General features: G+C 39.9%; 2 protein-coding genes across 2 annotated transcripts; both read right to left on the bottom strand.

The window, feature by feature from the left end:
• Window positions 1-1,145: 1,145 nt before the first annotated feature.
• On the bottom strand, window positions 1,146-16,229 carry LOC116369560 (mucin-5AC-like). Its single transcript, XM_031819535.1, has 42 exons — window positions 15,720-16,229; window positions 15,058-15,206; window positions 14,735-14,865; window positions 14,581-14,642; window positions 14,327-14,427; window positions 14,064-14,151; window positions 13,315-13,463; window positions 12,992-13,122; window positions 12,838-12,899; window positions 12,584-12,684; window positions 12,321-12,408; window positions 11,572-11,720; window positions 11,249-11,379; window positions 11,095-11,156; window positions 10,841-10,941; window positions 10,578-10,665; window positions 9,828-9,976; window positions 9,505-9,635; window positions 9,351-9,412; window positions 9,097-9,197; window positions 8,834-8,921; window positions 8,085-8,233; window positions 7,762-7,892; window positions 7,608-7,669; window positions 7,354-7,454; window positions 7,091-7,178; window positions 6,342-6,490; window positions 6,019-6,149; window positions 5,865-5,926; window positions 5,611-5,711; window positions 5,348-5,435; window positions 4,599-4,747; window positions 4,274-4,404; window positions 4,120-4,181; window positions 3,866-3,966; window positions 3,603-3,690; window positions 2,852-3,000; window positions 2,527-2,657; window positions 2,373-2,434; window positions 2,119-2,219; window positions 1,857-1,943; window positions 1,146-1,256 (listed from the first exon to the last, which is right to left on the bottom strand). Exons 1-41 carry the CDS (start codon window positions 15,917-15,919, stop codon window positions 1,879-1,881), a joined length of 4,425 nt encoding a protein of 1,474 aa, XP_031675395.1. The 5' UTR covers window positions 15,920-16,229; the 3' UTR covers window positions 1,146-1,256; window positions 1,857-1,878.
• A 2,666-nt stretch (window positions 16,230-18,895) lies between these two features.
• Window positions 18,896-23,200, bottom strand: LOC116369561 (mucin-5AC-like; the record flags this gene model as incomplete). The annotated part of the gene is made up of 4 exons (XM_031819536.1): window positions 18,896-19,053; window positions 19,240-19,579; window positions 21,185-21,413; window positions 22,683-23,200. Coding segments are annotated over 4 exons (1,245 nt in total), but the record flags the coding sequence as incomplete, so codon positions are not given.
• Window positions 23,201-25,034: the final 1,834 nt, after the last annotated feature.

Raw genomic sequence — 25,034 nt, 5'->3', positions numbered from 1 at the left:
TAGTTAACGACACAAGCATGGATATACATGGTTCATTGTTGCAAAGGTTCCTTGATTGACAAAGTGTTAATTGAATTGTATGAAATAATTATAATAAATGATCCTGCTTACCTAGTTGTTGATGTCACTGAAGTCAATAGGGTAGGAAGTGGTGTGGTGTTGGTAGTTGTTGTTGGGGCAACAGTGGTGGTCAGGAGACCTAGAATAGAAATGGAAATACATTTTAGAGGGATTATAAACTTGTAATATGTCATATAACATTGATATCTAAGTGTTTTCGAGATTGAAAATTTTACACGTTACATGGTGTTTGATAACTCACTGTCATACAAAAACATAGAAATGACAACCGTATGGTAACAAAAGCAGCATACCTGAGACTTTTAAGACTTCCTGTAGAAAACCACTAGGGTGGTTGACATCTTCCTCTTTGTATACATATGTCACGTTTGCCGTGATTTCAGTGCCATCAACACTGTGGACGTAAAAATGGGTTTTGTGTGAGAGTTAAACATGTTCCCTTCATCCTGTTTAGCTGTACAAGCAGCAGCTAAATGAAATCTGCAGAAATTCTAAAGAGTGCAGTTGAGAAAGACAGGTTGGTTCAAGGTTATGACGTTGTACTTACATGAGGTTGGCGTTGGGAAATTTAAACTGTTTGCCATCTGGTTCACTGAGAACCTTTTGGAGCTAAAAGGGGACAAAACATCAAGTTGTCAATTACTATCATGACCTGAACATGACCATGGATGTATCTTATGTGTAGAAGTACAGTATCTTACTAGTCTGTTAATTGAATCCTGTATCTGGGTTTCGGTCTCATTGGTGAGTGTGAGTCTATTACTTAGAGACTCCTGGGTTACATTGGTTATTTTGAAACCAAGGTCGATGGCAAATGAAGTATCTGTAAGTTCTGTGAGCACACAAAAAAATGGTCACTATAGCAACAGATCAAATTAACTGCTACAATTTAGGAGTTTCAACAACATTAAAAAACATTCAATAAGTATTTAGATAGCAGGAGCAGTTGAATGTTTATTTATTAAGAAATGATTTTATAGAGAGTGGAAATAAATGTCTTCATGAAGCCTAATTTGTTGAACTCACTGATATAAGTTGCATTCTGGAAGGTGGTTTGAGTGGTCGTGAATTGAGGAGACAATTGTTTCTTGACGGCACCAAGGACATCATCCTCAGTGGGGACTGGTGTTTTGACCTTGAATATCAGTTTAACAAAAACTCCCACTGTGCCGAATCTAAGAGAAATAATAATACATGGAAAATTACATTTCCTAAAGAAAATGTTTGTACTTGCTAGCTTGTCTTAAAGTAATCATGGTTGTAAAATAAGTTATAGGATTGGCAGTCACTGCACTAGTAATGGGAGTGACTGGTTATAATTGGAAAAAGAAAGTCGGTGGAAAGATTGATTGATGGATAGGATAGGATAGGAAAGGATAGCCTGCACATATGAAAGTTGGTTCAGTCTCTCTAGCTTGAACGGTTCAAGAGTTAATATTATTTTTGGTGGGTTATTATATGCTAATTTATACTCATTTAAATTGCTTTGGTTTAGAAAGTTTAGAAAATGTTAAAATAATTAGAAAAAGTATGTAAGAAATCTAGTGGTCTTGCCTTCAGCAAGCACATTAATTATAATGGATTGGATTTATATTGCAGCCTTTTGACCGATTGATGTACTCAAAGAAAGGTTGACATTTTGGATGCTTTTATTAAAACATCAGTAGTTAACGACACAAGCATGGATATACATGGTTCATTGTTGCAAAGGTTCCTTGATTGACAAAGTGTTAATTGAATTGTATGAAATAATTATAATAAATGATCCTGCTTACCTAGTTGTTGATGTCACTGAAGTCAAAGGGTAGGAAGTGGTGTGGTGTTGGTAGTTGTTGTTGGGGCAACAGTGGTGGTCAGGAGACCTAGAATAGAAATGGAAATACATTTTAGAGGGATTATAAACTTGTAATATGTCATATAACATTGATATATAAGTGTTTTCGAGATTGAAAATTTTACACGTTACATGGTGTTTGATAACTCACTGTCATACAAAAACATAGAAATGACAACCGTATGGTAACAAAAGCAGCATACCTGAGACTTTTAAGACTTCCTGTAGAAAACCACTAGGGTGGTTGACATCTTCCTCTTTGTATACATATGTCACGTTTGCCGTGATTTCAGTGCCATCAACACTGTGGACGTAAAAATGGGTTTTGTGTGAGAGTTAAACATGTTCCCTTCATCCTGTTTAGCTGTACAAGCAGCAGCTAAATGAAATCTGCAGAAATTCTAAAGAGTGCAGTTGAGAAAGACAGGTTGGTTCAAGGTTATGACGTTGTACTTACATGAGGTTGGCGTTGGGAAATTTAAACTGTTTGCCATCTGGTTCACTGAGAACCTTTTGGAGCTAAAAGGGGACAAAACATCAAGTTGTCAATTACTATCATGACCTGAACATGACCATGGATGTATCTTATGTGTAGAAGTACAGTATCTTACTAGTCTGTTAATTGAATCCTGTATCTGGGTTTCGGTCTCATTGGTGAGTGTGAGTCTATTACTTAGAGACTCCTGGGTTACATTGGTTATTTTGAAACCAAGGTCGATGGCAAATGAAGTATCTGTAAGTTCTGTGAGCACACAAAAAAATGGTCACTATAGCAACAGATCAAATTAACTGCTACAATTTAGGAGTTTCAACAACATTAAAAAACATTCAATAAGTATTTAGATAGCAGGAGCAGTTGAATGTTTATTTATTAAGAAATGATTTTATAGAGAGTGGAAATAAATGTCTTCATGAAGCCTAATTTGTTGAACTCACTGATATAAGTTGCATTCTGGAAGGTGGTTTGAGTGGTCGTGAATTGAGGAGACAATTGTTTCTTGACGGCACCAAGGACATCATCCTCAGTGGGGACTGGTGTTTTGACCTTGAATATCAGTTTAACAAAAACTCCCACTGTGCCGAATCTAAGAGAAAATAATAATACATGGAAAATTACATTTCCTAAAGAAAATGTGTGTACTTGCTAGCTTGTCTTAAAGTAATCATGGTTGTAAAATAAGTTATAGGATTGGCAGTCACTGCACTAGTAATGGTAGTGACTGGTTATAATTGGAAAAAGAAAGTCGGATGGAAAGATTGATTGATGGATAGGATAGGATAGGAAAGGATAGCCTGCACATATGAAAGTTGGTTCAGTCTCTCTAGCTTGAACGGTTCAAGAGTTAATATTATTTTTGGTGGGTTATTATATGCTAATTTATACTCATTTAAATTGCTTTGGTTTAGAAAGTTTAGAAAATGTTAAAATAATTAGAAAAAGTATGTAAGAAATCTAGTGGTCTTGCCTTCAGCAAGCACATTAATTATAATGGATTGGATTTATATTGCAGCCTTTTGACCGATTGATGTACTCAAAGAAAGGTTGACATTTTGGATGCTTTTATTAAAACATCAGTAGTTAACGACACAAGCATGGATATACATGGTTCATTGTTGCAAAGGTTCCTTGATTGACAAAGTGTTAATTGAATTGTATGAAATAATTATAATAAATGATCCTGCTTACCTAGTTGTTGATGTCACTGAAGTCAATAGGGTAGGAAGTGGTGTGGTGTTGGTAGTTGTTGTTGGGGCAACAGTGGTGGTCAGGAGACCTAGAATAGAAATGGAAATACATTTTAGAGGGATTATAAACTTGTAATATGTCATATAACATTGATATATAAGTGTTTTCGAGATTGAAAATTTTACACGTTACATGGTGTTTGATAACTCACTGTCATACAAAAACATAGAAATGACAACCGTATGGTAACAAAAGCAGCATACCTGAGACTTTTAAGACTTCCTGTAGAAAACCACTAGGGTGGTTGACATCTTCCTCTTTGTATACATATGTCACGTTTGCCGTGATTTCAGTGCCATCAACACTGTGGACGTAAAAATGGGTTTTGTGTGAGAGTTAAACATGTTCCCTTCATCCTGTTTAGCTGTACAAGCAGCAGCTAAATGAAATCTGCAGAAATTCTAAAGAGTGCAGTTGAGAAAGACAGGTTGGTTCAAGGTTATGACGTTGTACTTACATGAGGTTGGCGTTGGGAAATTTAAACTGTTTGCCATCTGGTTCACTGAGAACCTTTTGGAGCTAAAAGGGGACAAAACATCAAGTTGTCAATTACTATCATGACCTGAACATGACCATGGATGTATCTTATGTGTAGAAGTACAGTATCTTACTAGTCTGTTAATTGAATCCTGTATCTGGGTTTCGGTCTCATTGGTGAGTGTGAGTCTATTACTTAGAGACTCCTGGGTTACATTGGTTATTTTGAAACCAAGGTCGATGGCAAATGAAGTATCTGTAAGTTCTGTGAGCACACAAAAAAATGGTCACTATAGCAACAGATCAAATTAACTGCTACAATTTAGGAGTTTCAACAACATTAAAAAACATTCAATAAGTATTTAGATAGCAGGAGCAGTTGAATGTTTATTTATTAAGAAATGATTTTATAGAGAGTGGAAATAAATGTCTTCATGAAGCCTAATTTGTTGAACTCACTGATATAAGTTGCATTCTGGAAGGTGGTTTGAGTGGTCGTGAATTGAGGAGACAATTGTTTCTTGACGGCACCAAGGACATCATCCTCAGTGGGGACTGGTGTTTTGACCTTGAATATCAGTTTAACAAAAACTCCCACTGTGCCGAATCTAAGAGAAAATAATAATACATGGAAAATTACATTTCCTAAAGAAAATGTTTGTACTTGCTAGCTTGTCTTAAAGTAATCATGGTTGTAAAATAAGTTATAGGATTGGCAGTCACTGCACTAGTAATGGTAGTGACTGGTTATAATTGGAAAAAGAAAGTCGGATGGAAAGATTGATTGATGGATAGGATAGGATAGGAAAGGATAGCCTGCACATATGAAAGTTGGTTCAGTCTCTCTAGCTTGAACGGTTCAAGAGTTAATATTATTTTTGGTGGGTTATTATATGCTAATTTATACTCATTTAAATTGCTTTGGTTTAGAAAGTTTAGAAAATGTTAAAATAATTAGAAAAAGTATGTAAGAAATCTAGTGGTCTTGCCTTCAGCAAGCACATTAATTATAATGGATTGGATTTATATTGCACCTTTTGACCGATTGATGTACTCAAAGAAAGGTTGACATTTTGGATGCTTTTATTAAAACATCAATAGTTAACGACACAAGCATGGATATACATGGTTCATTGTTGCAAAGGTTCCTTGATTGACAAAGTGTTAATTGAATTGTATGAAATAATTATAATAAATGATCTGCTTACCTAGTTGTTGATGTCACTGAAGTCAATAGGGTAGGAAGTGGTGTGGTGTTGGTAGTTGTTGTTGGGGCAACAGTGGTGGTCAGGAGACCTAGAATAGAAATGGAAATACATTTTAGAGGGATTATAAACTTGTAATATGTCATATAACATTGATATATAAGTGTTTTCGAGATTGAAAATTTTACACGTTACATGGTGTTTGATAACTCACTGTCATACAAAAACATAGAAATGACAACCGTATGGTAACAAAAGCAGCATACCTGAGACTTTTAAGACTTCCTGTAGAAAACCACTAGGGTGGTTGACATCTTCCTCTTTGTATACATATGTCACGTTTGCCGTGATTTCAGTGCCATCAACACTGTGGACGTAAAAATGGGTTTTGTGTGAGAGTTAAACATGTTCCCTTCATCCTGTTTAGCTGTACAAGCAGCAGCTAAATGAAATCTGCAGAAATTCTAAAGAGTGCAGTTGAGAAAGACAGGTTGGTTCAAGGTTATGACGTTGTACTTACATGAGGTTGGCGTTGGGAAATTTAAACTGTTTGCCATCTGGTTCACTGAGAACCTTTTGGAGCTAAAAGGGGACAAAACATCAAGTTGTCAATTACTATCATGACCTGAACATGACCATGGATGTATCTTATGTGTAGAAGTACAGTATCTTACTAGTCTGTTAATTGAATCCTGTATCTGGGTTTCGGTCTCATTGGTGAGTGTGAGTCTATTACTTAGAGACTCCTGGGTTACATTGGTTATTTTGAAACCAAGGTCGATGGCAAATGAAGTATCTGTAAGTTCTGTGAGCACACAAAAAAATGGTCACTATAGCAACAGATCAAATTAACTGCTACAATTTAGGAGTTTCAACAACATTAAAAAACATTCAATAAGTATTTAGATAGCAGGAGCAGTTGAATGTTTATTTATTAAGAAATGATTTTATAGAGTGGAAATAAATGTCTTCATGAAGCCTAATTTGTTGAACTCACTGATATAAGTTGCATTCTGGAAGGTGGTTTGAGTGGTCGTGAATTGAGGAGACAATTGTTTCTTGACGGCACCAAGGACATCATCCTCAGTGGGGACTGGTGTTTTGACCTTGAATATCAGTTTAACAAAAACTCCCACTGTGCCGAATCTAAGAGAAAATAATAATACATGGAAAATTACATTTCCTAAAGAAAATGTTTGTACTTGCTAGCTTGTCTTAAAGTAATCATGGTTGTAAAATAAGTTATAGGATTGGCAGTCACTGCACTAGTAATGGTAGTGACTGGTTATAATTGGAAAAAGAAAGTCGGAGGAAAGATTGATTGATGGATAGGATAGGATAGGAAAGGATAGCCTGCACATATGAAAGTTGGTTCAGTCTCTCTAGCTTGAACGGTTCAAGAGTTAATATTATTTTTGGTGGGTTATTATATGCCAATTTATACTCATTTAAATTGCTTTGGTTTAGAAAGTTTAGAAAATGTTAAAATAATTAGAAAAAGTATGTAAGAAATCTAGTGGTCTTGCCTTCAGCAAGCACATTAATTATAATGGATTGGATTTATATTGCACCTTTTGACCGATTGATGTACTCAAAGAAAGGTTGACATTTTGGATGCTTTTATTAAAACATCAGTAGTTAACGACACAAGCATGGATATACATGGTTCATTGTTGCAAAGGTTCCTTGATTGACAAAGTGTTAATTGAATTGTATGAAATAATTATAATAAATGATCTTGCTTACCTAGTTGTTGATGTCACTGAAGTCAATAGGGTAGGAAGTGGTGTGGTGTTGGTAGTTGTTGTTGGGGCAACAGTGGTGGTCAGGAGACCTAGAATAGAAATGGAAATACATTTTAGAGGGATTATAAACTTGTAATATGTCATATAACATTGATATATAAGTGTTTTCGAGATTGAAAATTTTACACGTTACATGGTGTTTGATAACTCACTGTCATACAAAAACATAGAAATGACAACCGTATGGTAACAAAAGCAGCATACCTGAGACTTTTAAGACTTCCTGTAGAAAACCACTAGGGTGGTTGACATCTTCCTCTTTGTATACATATGTCACGTTTGCCGTGATTTCAGTGCCATCAACACTGTGGACGTAAAAATGGGTTTTGTGTGAGAGTTAAACATGTTCCCTTCATCCTGTTTAGCTGTACAAGCAGCAGCTAAATGAAATCTGCAGAAATTCTAAAGAGTGCAGTTGAGAAAGACAGGTTGGTTCAAGGTTATGACGTTGTACTTACATGAGGTTGGCGTTGGGAAATTTAAACTGTTTGCCATCTGGTTCACTGAGAACCTTTTGGAGCTAAAAGGGGACAAAACATCAAGTTGTCAATTACTATCATGACCTGAACATGACCATGGATGTATCTTATGTGTAGAAGTACAGTATCTTACTAGTCTGTTAATTGAATCCTGTATCTGGGTTTCGGTCTCATTGGTGAGTGTGAGTCTATTACTTAGAGACTCCTGGGTTACATTGGTTATTTTGAAACCAAGGTCGATGGCAAATGAAGTATCTGTAAGTTCTGTGAGCACACAAAAAAATGGTCACTATAGCAACAGATCAAATTAACTGCTACAATTTAGGAGTTTCAACAACATTAAAAAACATTCAATAAGTATTTAGATAGCAGGAGCAGTTGAATGTTTATTTATTAAGAAATGATTTTATAGAGTGGAAATAAATGTCTTCATGAAGCCTAATTTGTTGAACTCACTGATATAAGTTGCATTCTGGAAGGTGGTTTGAGTGGTCGTGAATTGAGGAGACAATTGTTTCTTGACGGCACCAAGGACATCATCCTCAGTGGGGACTGGTGTTTTGACCTTGAATATCAGTTTAACAAAAACTCCCACTGTGCCGAATCTAAGAGAAAATAATAATACATGGAAAATTACATTTCCTAAAGAAAATGTGTGTACTTGCTAGCTTGTCTTAAAGTAATCATGGTTGTAAAATAAGTTATAGGATTGGCAGTCACTGCACTAGTAATGGGAGTGACTGGTTATAATTGGAAAAAGAAAGTCGGTGGAAAGATTGATTGATGGATAGGATAGGATAGGAAAGGATAGCCTGCACATATGAAAGTTGGTTCAGTCTCTCTAGCTTGAACGGTTCAAGAGTTAATATTATTTTTGGTGGGTTATTATATGCTAATTTATACTCATTTAAATTGCTTTGGTTTAGAAAGTTTAGAAAATGTTAAAATAATTAGAAAAAGTATGTAAGAAATCTAGTGGTCTTGCCTTCAGCAAGCACATTAATTATAATGGATTGGATTTATATTGCACCTTTTGACCGATTGATGTACTCAAAGAAAGGTTGACATTTTGGATGCTTTTATTAAAACATCAGTAGTTAACGACACAAGCATGGATATACATGGTTCATTGTTGCAAAGGTTCCTTGATTGACAAAGTGTTAATTGAATTGTATGAAATAATTATAATAAATGATCTTGCTTACCTAGTTGTTGATGTCACTGAAGTCAATAGGGTAGGAAGTGGTGTGGTGTTGGTAGTTGTTGTTGGGGCAACAGTGGTGGTCAGGAGACCTAGAATAGAAATGGAAATACATTTTAGAGGGATTATAAACTTGTAATATGTCATATAACATTGATATATAAGTGTTTTCGAGATTGAAAATTTTACACGTTACATGGTGTTTGATAACTCACTGTCATACAAAAACATAGAAATGACAACCGTATGGTAACAAAAGCAGCATACCTGAGACTTTTAAGACTTCCTGTAGAAAACCACTAGGGTGGTTGACATCTTCCTCTTTGTATACATATGTCACGTTTGCCGTGATTTCAGTGCCATCAACACTGTGGACGTAAAAATGGGTTTTGTGTGAGAGTTAAACATGTTCCCTTCATCCTGTTTAGCTGTACAAGCAGCAGCTAAATGAAATCTGCAGAAATTCTAAAGAGTGCAGTTGAGAAAGACAGGTTGGTTCAAGGTTATGACGTTGTACTTACATGAGGTTGGCGTTGGGAAATTTAAACTGTTTGCCATCTGGTTCACTGAGAACCTTTTGGAGCTAAAAGGGGACAAAACATCAAGTTGTCAATTACTATCATGACCTGAACATGACCATGGATGTATCTTATGTGTAGAAGTACAGTATCTTACTAGTCTGTTAATTGAATCCTGTATCTGGGTTTCGGTCTCATTGGTGAGTGTGAGTCTATTACTTAGAGACTCCTGGGTTACATTGGTTATTTTGAAACCAAGGTCGATGGCAAATGAAGTATCTGTAAGTTCTGTGAGCACACAAAAAAATGGTCACTATAGCAACAGATCAAATTAACTGCTACAATTTAGGAGTTTCAACAACATTAAAAAACATTCAATAAGTATTTAGATAGCAGGAGCAGTTGAATGTTTATTTATTAAGAAATGATTTTATAGAGTGGAAATAAATGTCTTCATGAAGCCTAATTTGTTGAACTCACTGATATAAGTTGCATTCTGGAAGGTGGTTTGAGTGGTCGTGAATTGAGGAGACAATTGTTTCTTGACGGCACCAAGGACATCATCCTCAGTGGGGACTGGTGTTTTGACCTTGAATATCAGTTTAACAAAAACTCCCACTGTGCCGAATCTAAGAGAAAATAATAATACATGGAAAATTACATTTCCTAAAGAAAATGTGTGTACTTGCTAGCTTGTCTTAAAGTAATCATGGTTGTAAAATAAGTTATAGGATTGGCAGTCACTGCACTAGTAATGGGAGTGACTGGTTATAATTGGAAAAAGAAAGTCGGTGGAAAGATTGATTGATGGATAGGATAGGATAGGAAAGGATAGCCTGCACATATGAAAGTTGGTTCAGTCTCTCTAGCTTGAACGGTTCAAGAGTTAATATTATTTTTGGTGGGTTATTATATGCTAATTTATACTCATTTAAATTGCTTTGGTTTAGAAAGTTTAGAAAATGTTAAAATAATTAGAAAAAGTATGTAAGAAATCTAGTGGTCTTGCCTTCAGCAAGCACATTAATTATAATGGATTGGATTTATATTGCAGCCTTTTGACCGATTGATGTACTCAAAGAAAGGTTGACATTTTGGATGCTTTTATTAAAACATCAGTAGTTAACGACACAAGCATGGATATACATGGTTCATTGTTGCAAAGGTTCCTTGATTGACAAAGTGTTAATTGAATTGTATGAAATAATTATAATAAATGATCTTGCTTACCTAGTTGTTGATGTCACTGAAGTCAATAGGGTAGGAAGTGGTGTGGTGTTGGTAGTTGTTGTTGGGGCAACAGTGGTGGTCAGGAGACCTAGAATAGAAATGGAAATACATTTTAGAGGGATTATAAACTTGTAATATGTCATATAACATTGATATATAAGTGTTTTCGAGATTGAAAATTTTACACGTTACATGGTGTTTGATAACTCACTGTCATACAAAAACATAGAAATGACAACCGTATGGTAACAAAAGCAGCATACCTGAGACTTTTAAGACTTCCTGTAGAAAACCACTAGGGTGGTTGACATCTTCCTCTTTGTATACATATGTCACGTTTGCCGTGATTTCAGTGCCATCAACACTGTGGACGTAAAAATGGGTTTTGTGTGAGAGTTAAACATGTTCCCTTCATCCTGTTTAGCTGTACAAGCAGCAGCTAAATGAAATCTGCAGAAATTCTAAAGAGTGCAGTTGAGAAAGACAGGTTGGTTCAAGGTTATGACGTTGTACTTACATGAGGTTGGCGTTGGGAAATTTAAACTGTTTGCCATCTGGTTCACTGAGAACCTTTTGGAGCTAAAAGGGGACAAAACATCAAGTTGTCAATTACTATCATGACCTGAACATGACCATGGATGTATCTTATGTGTAGAAGTACAGTATCTTACTAGTCTGTTAATTGAATCCTGTATCTGGGTTTCGGTCTCATTGGTGAGTGTGAGTCTATTACTTAGAGACTCCTGGGTTACATTGGTTATTTTGAAACCAAGGTCGATGGCAAATGAAGTATCTGTAAGTTCTGTGAGCACACAAAAAAATGGTCACTATAGCAACAGATCAAATTAACTGCTACAATTTAGGAGTTTCAACAACATTAAAAAACATTCAATAAGTATTTAGATAGCAGGAGCAGTTGAATGTTTATTTATTAAGAAATGATTTTATAGAGTGGAAATAAATGTCTTCATGAAGCCTAATTTGTTGAACTCACTGATATAAGTTGCATTCTGGAAGGTGGTTTGAGTGGTCGTGAATTGAGGAGACAATTGTTTCTTGACGGCACCAAGGACATCATCCTCAGTGGGGACTGGTGTTTTGACCTTGAATATCAGTTTAACAAAAACTCCCACTGTGCCGAATCTAAGAGAAAATAATAATACATGGAAAATTACATTTCCTAAAGAAAATGTTTGTACTTGCTAGCTTGTCTTAAAGTAATCATGGTTGTAAAATAAGTTATAGGATTGGCAGTCACTGCACTAGTAATGGTAGTGACTGGTTATAATTGGAAAAAGAAAGTCGGAGGAAAGATTGATTGATGGATAGGATAGGATAGGAAAGGATAGCCTGCCATTATGAAAGTTGGTTCAGTCTCTCTAGCTTGAACGGTTCAAGAGTTAATATTATTTTTGGTGGGTTATTATATGCCAATTTATACTCATTTAAATTGCTTTGGTTTAGAAAGTTTAGAAAATGTTAAAATAATTAGAAAAAGTATGTAAGAAATCTAGTGGTCTTGCCTTCAGCAAGCACATTAATAATAATGGATTGGATTTATATTGCACCTTTTGACCGATTGATGTACTCAAAGAAAGGTTGACATTTTGGATGCTTTTATTAAAACATCAGTAGTTAACGACACAAGCATGGATATACATGGTTCATTGTTGCAAAGGTTCCTTGATTGACAAAGTGTTAATTGAATTGTATGAAATAATTATAATAAATGATCTTGCTTACCTAGTTGTTGATGTCACTGAAGTCAATAGGGTAGGAAGTGGTGTGGTGTTGGTAGTTGTTGTTGGGGTAACAGTGGTGGTCAGGAGACCTAGAATAGAAATGGAAATACATTTTAGAGGGATTATAAACTTGTAATATGTCATATAACATTGATATATAAGTGTTTTCGAGATTGAAAATTTTACACGTTACATGGTGTTTGATAACTCACTGTCATACAAAAACATAGAAATGACAACCGTATGGTAACAAAAGCAGCATACCTGAGACTTTTAAGACTTCCTGTAGAAAACCACTAGGGTGGTTGACATCTTCCTCTTTGTATACATATGTCACGTTTGCCGTGATTTCAGTGCCATCAACACTGTGGACGTAAAAATGGGTTTTGTGTGAGAGTTAAACATGTTCCCTTCATCCTGTTTAGCTGTACAAGCAGCAGCTAAATGAAATCTGCAGAAATTCTAAAGAGTGCAGTTGAGAAAGACAGGTTGGTTCAAGGTTATGACGTTGTACTTACATGAGGTTGGCGTTGGGAAATTTAAACTGTTTGCCATCTGGTTCACTGAGAACCTTTTGGAGCTAAAAGGGGACAAAACATCAAGTTGTCAATTACTATCATGACCTGAACATGACCATGGATGTATCTTATGTGTAGAAGTACAGTATCTTACTAGTCTGTTAATTGAATCCTGTATCTGGGTTTCGGTCTCATTGGTGAGTGTGAGTCTATTACTTAGAGACTCCTGGGTTACATTGGTTATTTTGAAACCAAGGTCGATGGCAAATGAAGTATCTGTAAGTTCTGTGAGCACACAAAAAAATGGTCACTATAGCAACAGATCAAATTAACTGCTACAATTTAGGAGTTTCAACAACATTAAAAAACATTCAATAAGTATTTAGATAGCAGGAGCAGTTGAATGTTTATTTATTAAGAAATGATTTTATAGAGTGGAAATAAATGTCTTCATGAAGCCTAATTTGTTGAACTCACTGATATAAGTTGCATTCTGGAAGGTGGTTTGAGTGGTCGTGAATTGAGGAGACAATTGTTTCTTGACGGCACCAAGGACATCATCCTCAGTGGGGACTGGTGTTTTGACCTTGAATATCAGTTTAACAAAAACTCCCACTGTGCCGAATCTAAGAGAAAATAATAATACATGGAAAATTACATTTCCTAAAGAAAATGTTTGTACTTGCTAGCTTGTCTTAAAGTAATCATGGTTGTAAAATAAGTTATAGGATTGGCAGTCACTGCACTAGTAATGGTAGTGACTGGTTATAATTGGAAAAAGAAAGTCGGAGGAAAGATTGATTGATGGATAGGATAGGATAGGAAAGGATAGCCTGCCATTATGAAAGTTGGTTCAGTCTCTCTAGCTTGAACGGTTCAAGAGTTAATATTATTTTTGGTGGGTTATTATATGCCAATTTATACTCATTTAAATTGCTTTGGTTTAGAAAGTTTAGAAAATGTTAAAATAATTAGAAAAAGTATGTAAGAAATCTAGTGGTCTTGCCTTCAGCAAGCACATTAATAATAATGGATTGGATTTATATTGCACCTTTTGACCGATTGATGTACTCAAAGAAAGGTTGACATTTTGGATGCTTTTATTAAAACATCAGTAGTTAACGACACAAGCATGGATATACATGGTTCATTGTTGCAAAGGTTCCTTGATTGACAAAGTGTTAATTGAATTGTATGAAATAATTATAATAAATGATCTTGCTTACCTAGTTGTTGATGTCACTGAAGTCAATAGGGTAGGAAGTGGTGTGGTGTTGGTAGTTGTTGTTGGGGTAACAGTGGTGGTCAGGAGACCTAGAATAGAAATGGAAATACATTTTAGAGGGATTATAAACTTGTAATATGTCATATAACATTGATATATAAGTGTTTTCGAGATTGAAAATTTTACACGTTACATGGTGTTTGATAACTCACTGTCATACAAAAACATAGAAATGACAACCGTATGGTAACAAAAGCAGCATACCTGAGACTTTTAAGACTTCCTGTAGAAAACCACTAGGGTGGTTGACATCTTCCTCTTTGTATACATATGTCACGTTTGCCGTGATTTCAGTGCCATCAACACTGTGGACGTAAAAATGGGTTTTGTGTGAGAGTTAAACATGTTCCCTTCATCCTGTTTAGCTGTACAAGCAGCAGCTAAATGAAATCTGCAGAAATTCTAAAGAGTGCAGTTGAGAAAGACAGGTTGGTTCAAGGTTATGACGTTGTACTTACATGAGGTTGGCGTTGGGAAATTTAAACTGTTTGCCATCTGGTTCACTGAGAACCTTTTGGAGCTAAAAGGGGACAAAACATCAAGTTGTCAATTACTATCATGACCTGAACATGACCATGGATGTATCTTATGTGTAGAAGTACAGTATCTTACTAGTCTGTTAATTGAATCCTGTATCTGGGTTTCGGTCTCATTGGTGAGTGTGAGTCTATTACTTAGAGACTCCTGGGTTACATTGGTTATTTTGAAACCAAGGTCGATGGCAAATGAAGTATCTGTAAGTTCTGTGAGCACACAAAAAAATGGTCACTATAGCAACAGATCAAATTAACTGCTACAATTTAGGAGTTTCAACAACATTAAAAAACATTCAAGAAGTATTTAGATAGCAGGAGCAGTTGAATGTTTATTTATTAAGAAATGATTTTATAGAGTGGAAATAAATGTCTTCATGAAGCCTAATTTGTTGAACTCACTGATATAAGTTGCATTCTGGAAGGTGGTTTGAGTGGTCGTGAATTGAGGAGACAATTGTTTCTTGACGGCACCAAGGACATCATCCTCAGTGGGGACTGGTGTTTTGACCTTGAATATCAGTTTAACAAAAACTCCCACTGTGCCGAATCTAAGAGAAAATAATAATACATGGAAAATTACATTTCCTAAAGAAAATGTGTGTACTTGCTAGCTTGTCTTAAAGTAATCATGGTTGTAAAATAAGTTATAGGAATGGCAGTCACTGCACTAGTAATGGTAGTGACTGGTTATAATTGGAAAAAGAAAGTCGATGGAAAGATTGATTGATAGATAGGAAAGGATAGCCTGAACATATGAAAGTTGGTTCGGTCTCTCTAGCTTGAACGGTTCAAGAGTTAATATTATTTTTGGTGGGTTATTATATGCTAATTTATACTCATTTAAATTGCTTTGGTTTAGAAAGTTTAGAAAATGTTAAAATAATTAGAAAAAGTATGTAAGAAATCTAGTGGTCTTGCCTTCAACAAGCACATTAATTATAATGGATTGGATTTATATTGCACCTTTTGGTGGGTTATTATATGCTAAATAATATTAATATAACGACACAAGCATGGATATACAAGGATATACACAAAATACACTAAATTATCTTGCATACCTAGTTGTTGATGTCATAGAAGTTGAGATATAAGTTGAAGTTCTTGTATTCGATGTAGGAAGTACAGTTGTGTTTGTACTTGTAGGTGATGCAGTTGTAGTCCTTGTTGTAGGATGATAACTACCAGTTGTGGCTGTGGTTGTAGGACCTGCAGAATTAATTGATATAATAGTGGTTGTAGGACCAACTATTGTTGTCATAGGATTTACAGTCGTTGAAAGAGCTGTTGTAGTTGTTGTAGAAGGGGCTGCACTGGTTGTCGTGGTAGGGTCTGCAGTCTTAGTAGTTGTAGGAGTAGGTTCTGTTGTAGTAGGTTCTGGAGTTGTAGTGGTCGTAGTAGCAGCAGTTAGTGTGATTAGGGCTGCAGTGGCTGTCGTAGGGGCAGCTTCTGTGGTTGAAGTAGATGCTAAAGTTGTTGTAGGAGCTGCAGTTGTCGTGGGAGCTACAGTTGTTGTAGGTGCTGTTGTTGTGGTTGTCGTAGGAGCTGAAGTTGTAGTTGTTGTAAAAGGTGCTGCAGTCACTGTGGTCGTAAGAACAGCAGTTGTTGTAATAGGAACTGCACTGGTTGTCGTAGTAGGTTGTGGAGTTGCAGTGGTCGTAGGAGCAGCAGTTGTTGTGGGAGCTACAGTTGTTGAAGGTGCTGTTGTTGTGGTTGTCGTAGGAGCTGAAGTTGTAGTTGTTGTAGCAGGTGCTGCAGTGGTTGTCGTAATAGTTTCTGGAGTAGTAGTTGTCGTTGGAGCAGCAGTGGTTGTAGTTATAGCTTCTATGGTTGTCGTAGAGGCAGCTGCTGTGGTTGACGTAGTAGCTACAGTTGTTGTATCAGGAGCTGTAGTTGTGATTGTTGTAGTAAGTACAGCAGGTGGAGTGGTCGTGGTAGCTACAGTTGTAGGAACTGCAGGAGTTGTAGTAGGTGCTGCTGTTGTGGTTGTAGTAGGAGCTGAAGTTGTAGTTGTTGTAGAAGGTGCTGCAGTCACTGTGGTCGTAAGAACAGCAGTTGTTGTAGTAGGAGCTGCACTGGTTGTCGTATTAGGTTGTGGAGTTGCAGTGGTCGTAGGAGCAGCAGTTGTTGTAGTTAGGGCTGCAATGGTTGTCGTAGATGCTAAAGTTGTTGTAGGAGCTGCAGTTGTCGTGGGAGCTACAGTTGTTGTAGTTGCTGTTGTTGTGGTTGTCGTAGGAGCTGAAGTTGTAGTTGTTGTATCAGGCGCTGCAGTGGTTGTCGTAATAGGTTCTGCAGTTGTAGTGGTCGTTGGAGCAGCAGTGGTTGTAGTTAGAGCTTCTATGGTTGTCGTAGAGGCAGCTGCTGTGGTTGACGTAGGAGCTACAGTTGTTGTATCAGGAGCTGTAGTTGTGATTGTTGTAGTAAGTACAGCAGGTGGAGTGGTCGTGGTAGCTACAGTTGTAGGAACTGCAGGAGTTGTAGTAGGTGCCGTTGTTATGGTTGTCGTAGGAGCTGAAGTTGTAGTTGTTGTAGAAGGTGCTGCAGTCACTGTGGTCATAAGAACAGCAGTTGTTGTAGTAGGAACTGCACTGGTTGTCGTAGTAGGTTGTGGAGTTGCAGTGGTCGTAGGAGCAGAAGTTGTTGTAGTTAGGGCTGCAATGGTTGTCGTAGATGCTAAAGTTGTTGTAGGAGCTGCAGTTGTCGTGGGAGCTACAGTTGTTGTAGTTGCTGTTGTTGTGGTTGTCGTAGGAGCTGAAGTTGTAGTTGTTGTATCAGGCGCTGCAGTGGTTGTCGTAATAGGTTCTGCAGTTGTAGTGGTCGTTGGAGCAGCAGTGGTTGTAGTTAGAGCTTCTATGGTTGTCGTAGAGGCAGCTGCTGTGGTTGACGTAGGAGCTACAGTTGTTGTATCAGGAGCTGTAGTTGTGATTGTTGTAGTAAGTACAGCAGGTGGAGTGGTCGTGGTAGCTACAGTTGTAGGAACTGCAGGAGTTGTAGTAGGTGCCGTTGTTATGGTTGTTGTAGGAGCTGAAGTTGTAGTTGTTGTAGCAGGAGCTGCACTGGTTGTCGTAATAGTTTCTGGAGTTGTAGTGGTCGTTGGAGCAGCAGTGGTTGTAGTTAGAGCTTCTATGGTTGTCGTAGAGGCAGCTGCTGTGGTTGACGTAGGAGCTACAGTTGTTGTATCAGGAGCTGTAGTTGTGATTGTTGTAGTAAGTACAGCAGGTGGAGTGGTTGTGGTAGCTACAGTTGTAGGAACTGCAGGAGTTGTAGTAGGTGCTGCTGTTGTGGTTGTAGTAGGAGCTGAAGTTGTAGTTGTTGTAGAAGGTGCTGCAGTCACTGTGGTCGTAAGAACAGCAGTTGTTGTAGTAGGAACTGCACTGGTTGTCGTAGTAGGTTGTGGAGTTGCAGTGGTCGTAGGAGCAGAAGTTGTTGTAGTTAGGGCTGCAATGGTTGTCGTAGATGCTAAAGTTGTTGTAGGAGCTGCAGTTGTCGTGGGAGCTACAGTTGTTGTAGTTGCTGTTGTTGTGGTTGTCGTAGGAGCTGAAGTTGTAGTTGTTGTATCAGGCGCTGCAGTGGTTGTCGTAATAGGTTCTGCAGTTGTAGTGGTCGTTGGAGCAGCAGTGGTTGTAGTTAGAGCTTCTATGGTTGTCGTAGAGGCAGCTGCTGTGGTTGACGTAGGAGCTACAGTTGTTGTATCAGGAGCTGTAGTTGTGATTGTTGTAGTAAGTACAGCAGGTGGAGTGGTCGTGGTAGCTACAGTTGTAGGAACTGCAGGAGTTGTAGTAGGTGCCGTTGTTATGGTTGTTGTAGGAGCTGAAGTTGTAGTTGTTGTAGCAGGAGCTGCACTGGTTGTCGTAATAGTTTCTGGAGTTGTAGTGGTCGTTGGAGCAGCAGTGGTTGTAGTTAGAGCTTCTATGGTTGTCGTAGAGGCAGCTGCTGTGGTTGACGTAGGAGCTACAGTTGTTGTATCAGGAGCTGTAGTTGTGATTGTTGTAGTAAGTACAGCAGGTGGAGTGGTCGTGGTAGCTACAGTTGTAGGAACTGCAGGAGTTGTAGTAGGTGCTGCTGTTGTGGTTGTAGTAGGAGCTGAAGTTGTAGTTGTTGTAGAAGGTGCTGCAGTCACTGTGGTCGTAAGAACAGCAGTTGTTGAAGTAGGAGCTGCACTGGTTGTCGTATTAGGTTGTGGAGTTGCAGTGGTCGTAGGAGCAGCAGTTGTTGTAGTTAGGGCTGCAATGGTTGTCGTAGATGCTAAAGTTGTTGTAGGAGCTGCAGTTGTCGTGGGAGCTACAGTTGTTGTAGTTGCTGTTGTTGTGGTTGTCGTAGGAGCTGAAGTTGTAGTTGTTGTATCAGGCGCTGCAGTGGTTGTCGTAATAGGTTCTGCAGTTGTAGTGGTCGTTGGAGCAGCAGTGGTTGTAGTTAGAGCTTCTATGGTTGTCGTAGAGGCAGCTGCTGTGGTTGACGTAGGAGCTACAGTTGTTGTATCAGGAGCTGTAGTTGTGATTGTTGTAGTAAGTACAGCAGGTGGAGTGGTCGTGGTAGCTACAGTTGTAGGAACTGCAGGAGTTGTAGTAGGTGCCGTTGTTATGGTTGTCGTAGGAGCTGAAGTTGTAGTTGCTGTAGAAGGTGCTGCAGTCACTGTGGTCGTAAGAACAGCAGTTGTTGTAGTAGGAGCTGCACTGGTTGTCGTAGTAGGTTGTGGAGTTGCAGTGGTCGTAGGAGCAGCAGTTGTTGTAGTTAGGGCTGCAATGGTTGTCGTAGATGCTAAAGTTGTTGTAGGAGCTGCAGTTGTCGTGGGAGCTACAGTTGTTGTAGTTGCTGTTGTTGTGGTTGTCGTAGGAGCTGAAGTTGTAGTTGTTGTATCAGGCGCTGCAGTGGTTGTCGTAATAGGTTCTGCAGTTGTAGTGGTCGTTGGAGCAGCAGTGGTTGTAGTTAGAGCTTCTATGGTTGTCGTAGAGGCAGCTGCTGTGGTTGACGTAGGAGCTACAGTTGTTGTATCAGGAGCTGTAGTTGTGATTGTTGTAGTAAGTACAGCAGGTGGAGTGGTCGTGGTAGCTACAGTTGTAGGAACTGCAGGAGTTGTAGTAGGTGCCGTTGTTATGGTTGTTGTAGGAGCTGAAGTTGTAGTTGTTGTAGCAGGAGCTGCACTGGTTGTCGTAATAGTTTCTGGAGTTGTAGTGGTCGTTGGAGCAGCAGTGGTTGTAGTTAGAGCTTCTATGGTTGTCGTAGAGTCAGCTGCTGTGGTTGACGCAGGAGCTACAGTTGTTGTATCAGGAGCTGTAGTTGTGATTGTTGTAGTAAGTACAGCAGGTGGAGTGGTCGTGGTAGCTACAGTTGTAGGAACTGCAGGAGTTGTAGTAGGTGCCGTTGTTATGGTTGTCGTAGGAGCTGAAGTTGTAGTTGTTGTAGAAGGTGCTGCAGTCACTGTGGTCGTAAGAACAGCAGTTGTTGTAGTAGGAACTGCACTGGTTGTCGTAGTAGGTTGTGGAGTTGCAGTGGTCGTAGGAGCAGCAGTTGTTGTAGTTAGGGCTGCAATGGTTGTCGTAGATGCTAAAGTTGTTGTAGGAGCTGCAGTTGTCGTGGGAGCTACAGTTGTTGTAGTTGCTGTTGTTGTGGTTGTCGTAGGAGCTGAAGTTGTAGTTGTTGTATCAGGCGCTGCAGTGGTTGTCGTAATAGGTTCTGCAGTTGTAGTGGTCGTTGGAGCAGCAGTGGTTGTAGTTAGAGCTTCTATGGTTGTCGTAGAGGCAGCTGCTGTGGTTGACGTAGGAGTTACAGTTGTTGTATCAGGAGCTGTAGTTGTGATTGTTGTAGTAAGTACAGCAGGTGGAGTGGTCGTGGTAGCTACAGTTGTAGGAACTGCAGGAGTTGTAGTAGGTGCCGTTGTTATGGTTGTTGTAGGAGCTGAAGTTGTAGTTGTTGTAGCAGGAGCTGCACTGGTTGTCGTAATAGTTTCTGGAGTTGTAGTGGTCGTTGGAGCAGCAGTGGTTGTAGTTAGAGCTTCTATGGTTGTCGTAGAGGCAGCTGCTGTGGTTGACGCAGGAGCTACAGTTGTTGTATCAGGAGCTGTAGTTGTGATTGTTGTAGTAAGTACAGCAGGTGGAGTGGTCGTGGTAGCTACAGTTGTAGTAGGTGCCGTTGTTATGGTTGTCGTAGGAGCTGAAGTTGTAGTTGTTGTAGCAGGAGCCGCAGTGGTTGTCGTAATAGTTTCTGGAGTTGTAGTGGTCGTTGGAGCAGCAGTGGTTGTAGTTAGAGCTTCTATGGTTGTCGTAGAGGCAGCTGCTGTGGTTGACATGGTAGCTACAGTTGTTGTATCAGGAGCTGTAGTTGTGATTGTTGTAGTAAGTACAGCAGGTGGAGTGGTCATGGTAGCTACAGTTGTAGGAACTGCAGGAGTTGTAGTAGGTGCTGCTGTTGTGGTTGTAGTAGGAGCTGAAGTTGTAGTTGTTGTAGAAGGTGCTGCAGTCACTGTGGTCGTAAGAACAGCAGTTGTTGTAGTAGGAGCTGCACTGGTTGTCGTATTAGGTTGTGGAGTTGCAGTGGTCGTAGGAGCAGCAGTTGTTGTAGTTAGGGCTGCAATGGTTGTCGTAGATGCTAAGGTTGTTGTAGGAGCTGCAGTTGTCGTGGGAGCTACAGTTGTTGTAGTTGCTGTTGTTGTGGTTGTCGTAGGAGCTGAAGTTGTAGTTGTTGTATCAGGCGCTGCAGTGGTTGTCGTAATAGGTTCTGCAGTTGTAGTGGTCGTTGGAGCAGCAGTGGTTGTAGTTAGAGCTTCTATGGTTGTCGTAGAGGCAGCTGCTGTGGTTGACGTAGGAGCTACAGTTGTTGTATCAGGAGCTGTAGTTGTGATTGTTGTAGTAAGTACAGCAGGTGGAGTGGTCGTGGTAGCTACAGTTGTAGGAACTGCAGGAGTTGTAGTATGTGCCGTTGTTATGGTTGTCGTAGGAGCTGAAGTTGTAGTTGCTGTAGAAGGTGCTGCAGTCACTGTGGTCGTAAGAACAGCAGTTGTTGTAGTAGGAGCTGCACTGGTTGTCGTAGTAGGTTGTGGAGTTGCAGTGGTCGTAGGAGCAGCAGTTGTTGTAGTTAGGGCTGCAATGGTTGTCGTAGATGCTAAAGTTGTTGTAGGAGCTGCAGTTGTCGTGGGAGCTACAGTTGTTGTAGGTGCTGTTGTAGGAGCTACAGTTGTTGTATCAGGAGCTGTAGTTGTGATTGTTGTAGTAAGTAAAGCAGGTGGAGTGGTCGTGGTAGCTACAGTTGTAGGAACTGCAGGAGTTGTAGTAGGTGCCGTTGTTATGGTTGTTGTAGGAGCTGAAGTTGTAGTTGTTGTAGCAGGAGCTGCACTGGTTGTCGTAATAGTTTCTGCAGTTGTAGTGGTCGTTGGAGCAGCTGCTGTGGTTGACGCAGGAGCTACAGTTGTTGTATCAGGAGCTGTAGTTGTGATTGTTGTAGTAAGTACAGCAGGTGGAGTGGTCGTGGTAGCTACAGTTGTAGTAGGTGCCGTTGTTATGGTTGTCGTAGGAGCTGAAGTTGTAGTTGTTGTAGCAGGAGCTGCAGTGGTTGTCGTAATAGTTTCTGGAGTTGTAGTGGTCGTTGGAGCAGCAGTGGTTGTAGTTAGAGCTTCTATGGTTGTCGTAGAGGCAGCTGCTGTGGTTGACGTAGGAGCTACAGTTGTTGTATCAGGAGCTGTAGTTGTGATTGTTGTAGTAAGTACAGCAGGTGGAGTGGTCGTGGTAGCTACAGTTGTAGGAACTGCAGGAGTTGTAGTAGGTGCCGTTGTTATGGTTGTCGTAGGAGCTGAAGTTGTAGTTGTTGTAGCAGGAGCTGCACTGGTTGTCGTAATAGTTTCTGGAGTTGTAGTGGTCGTTGGAGCAGCAGTGGTTGTAGTTAGAGCTTCTATGGTTGTCGTAGAGGCAGCTGCTGTGGTTGACGCAGGAGCTACAGTTGTTGTATCAGGAGCTGTAGTTGTGATTGTTGTAGTAAGTACAGCAGGTGGAGTGGTCGTGGTAGCTACAGTTGTAGTAGGTGCCGTTGTTATGGTTGTCGTAGGAGCTGAAGTTGTAGTTGTTGTAGCAGGAGCTGCAGTGGTTGTCGTAATAGTTTCTGGAGTTGTAGTGGTCGTTGGAGCAGCAGTGGTTGTAGTTAGAGCTTCTATGGTTGTCGTAGAGGCAGCTGCTGTGGTTGACGTAGGAGCTACAGTTGTTGTATCAGGAGCTGTAGTTGTGATTGTTGTAGTAAGTACAGCAGGTGGAGTGGTCGTGGTAGCTACAGTTGTAGGAACTGCAGGAGTTGTAGTAGGTGCCGTTGTTATGGTTGTCGTAGGAGCTGAAGTTGTAGTTGTTGTAGAAGGTGCTGCAGTCACTGTGGTCATAAGAACAGCAGTTGTTGTAGTAGGAACTGCACTGGTTGTCGTAGTAGGTTGTGGAGTTGCAGTGGTCGTAGGAGCAGAAGTTGTTGTAGTTAGGGCTGCAATGGTTGTCGTAGATGCTAAAGTTGTTGTAGGAGCTGCAGTTGTCGTGGGAGCTAAAGTTGTTGTAGTTGCTGTTGTTGTGGTTGTCGTAGGAGCTGAAGTTGTAGTTGTTGTATCAGGCGCTGCAGTGGTTGTCGTAATAGGTTCTGCAGTTGTAGTGGTCGTTGGAGCAGCAGTGGTTGTAGTTAGAGCTTCTATGGTTGTCGTAGAGGCAGCTGCTGTGGTTGACGTAGGAGCTACAGTTGTTGTATCAGGAGCTGTAGTTGTGATTGTTGTAGTAAGTACAGCAGGTGGAGTGGTCGTGGTAGCTACAGTTGTAGGAACTGCAGGAGTTGTAGTAGGTGCCGTTGTTATGGTTGTTGTAGGAGCTGAAGTTGTAGTTGCTGTAGAAGGTGCTGCAGTCACTGTGGTCGTAAGAACAGCAGTTGTTGTAGTAGGAGCTGCACTGGTTGTCGTAGTAGGTTGTGGAGTTGCAGTGGTCGTAGGAGCAGCAGTTGTTGTAGTTAGGGCTGCAATGGTTGTCGTAGATGCTAAAGTTGTTGTAGGAGCTGCAGTTGTCGTGGGAGCTACAGTTGTTGTAGGTGCTGTTGTTGTGGTTGTCGTAATAGCTGAAGTTGTAATTGTTGTAGCAGAAGCTGCAGTGGTTGTCGTAATAGTTTCTGGAGTTGTAGTGGTCGTTGGAGCAGCAGTGGTTGTAGTTAGAGCTTCTATGGTTGTCGTAGAGGCAGCTGCTGTGGTTGACGTAGGAGCTACAGTTGTTGTATCAGGAGCTGTAGTTGTGATTGTTGTAGTAAGTACAGCAGGTGGAGTGGTCGTGGTAGCTACAGTTGTAGGAACTGCAGGAGTTGTAGTAGGTGCCGTTGTTATGGTTGTTGTAGGAGCTGAAGTTGTAGTTGTTGTAGCAGGAGCTGCACTGGTTGTCGTAATAGTTTCTGCAGTTGTAGTGGTCGTTGGAGCAGCAGTGGTTGTAGTTAGAGCTTCTATGGTTGTCGTAGAGGCAGCTGCTGTGGTTGACGCAGGAGCTACAGTTGTTGTATCAGGAGCTGTAGTTGTGATTGTTGTAGTAAGTACAGCAGGTGGAGTGGTCGTGGTAGCTACAGTTGTAGTAGGTGCCGTTGTTATGGTTGTCGTAGGAGCTGAAGTTGTAGTTGTTGTAGCAGGAGCTGCAGTGGTTGTCGTAATAGTTTCTGGAGTTGTAGTGGTCGTTGGAGCAGCAGTGGTTGTAGTTAGAGCTTCTATGGTTGTCGTAGAGGCAGCTGCTGTGGTTGACGTAGGAGCTACAGTTGTTGTATCAGGAGCTGTAGTTGTGATTGTTGTAGTAAGTACAGCAGGTGGAGTGGTCGTGGTAGCTACAGTTGTAGGAACTGCAGGAGTTGTAGTAGGTGCCGTTGTTATGGTTGTCGTAGGAGCTGAAGTTGTAGTTGTTGTAGAAGGTGCTGCAGTCACTGTGGTCGTAAGAACAGCAGTTGTTGTAGTAGGAACTGCACTGGTTGTCGTAGTAGGTTGTGGAGTTGCAGTGGTCGTAGGAGCAGAAGTTGTTGTAGTTAGGGCTGCAATGGTTGTCGTAGATGCTAAAGTTGTTGTAGGAGCTGCAGTTGTCGTGGGAGCTACAGTTGTTGTAGTTGCTGTTGTTGTGGTTGTCGTAGGAGCTGAAGTTGTAGTTGTTGTATCAGGCACTGCAGTGGTTGTCGTAATAGGTTCTGCAGTTGTAGTGGTCGTTGGAGCAGCAGTGGTTGTAGTTAGAGCTTCTATGATTGTCGTAGAGGCAGCTGCTGTGGTTGACGTAGGAGTTACAGTTGTTGTATCAGGAGCTGTAGTTGTGATTGTTGTAGTAAGTACAGGCAGGTGAGTGGTCGTGGTAGCTACAGTTGTAGGAACTGCAGGGGTTGTAGTAGGTGCCGTTGTTATGGTTGTTGTAGGA

Source organism: Oncorhynchus kisutch, unplaced genomic scaffold, assembly GCF_002021735.2.
Source record: "Oncorhynchus kisutch isolate 150728-3 unplaced genomic scaffold, Okis_V2 scaffold2248, whole genome shotgun sequence".
NCBI classification, from domain to species: domain Eukaryota; kingdom Metazoa; phylum Chordata; class Actinopteri; order Salmoniformes; family Salmonidae; genus Oncorhynchus; species Oncorhynchus kisutch.
This window is presented reverse-complemented; position numbering and strand designations above follow the sequence as displayed.

Bases quoted from the DNA above. Each gene is read 5' to 3' on its own strand.
- LOC116369560 (XM_031819535.1), bottom strand. From the start codon at position 15,919: ATGACAACAATAGTTGGTCCTACAACCACTATTATATCAATTAATTCT. The intron at 13,123-13,314 runs GTGAGTTCAACA...GTGTGCTCACAG, and splicing joins CCAGAATGCAACTTATATCA to AACTTACAGATACTTCATTT. The intron at 8,922-9,096 runs GTATGCTGCTTT...TTTCTATTCTAG, and splicing joins GGAAGTCTTAAAAGTCTCAG to GTCTCCTGACCACCACTGTT.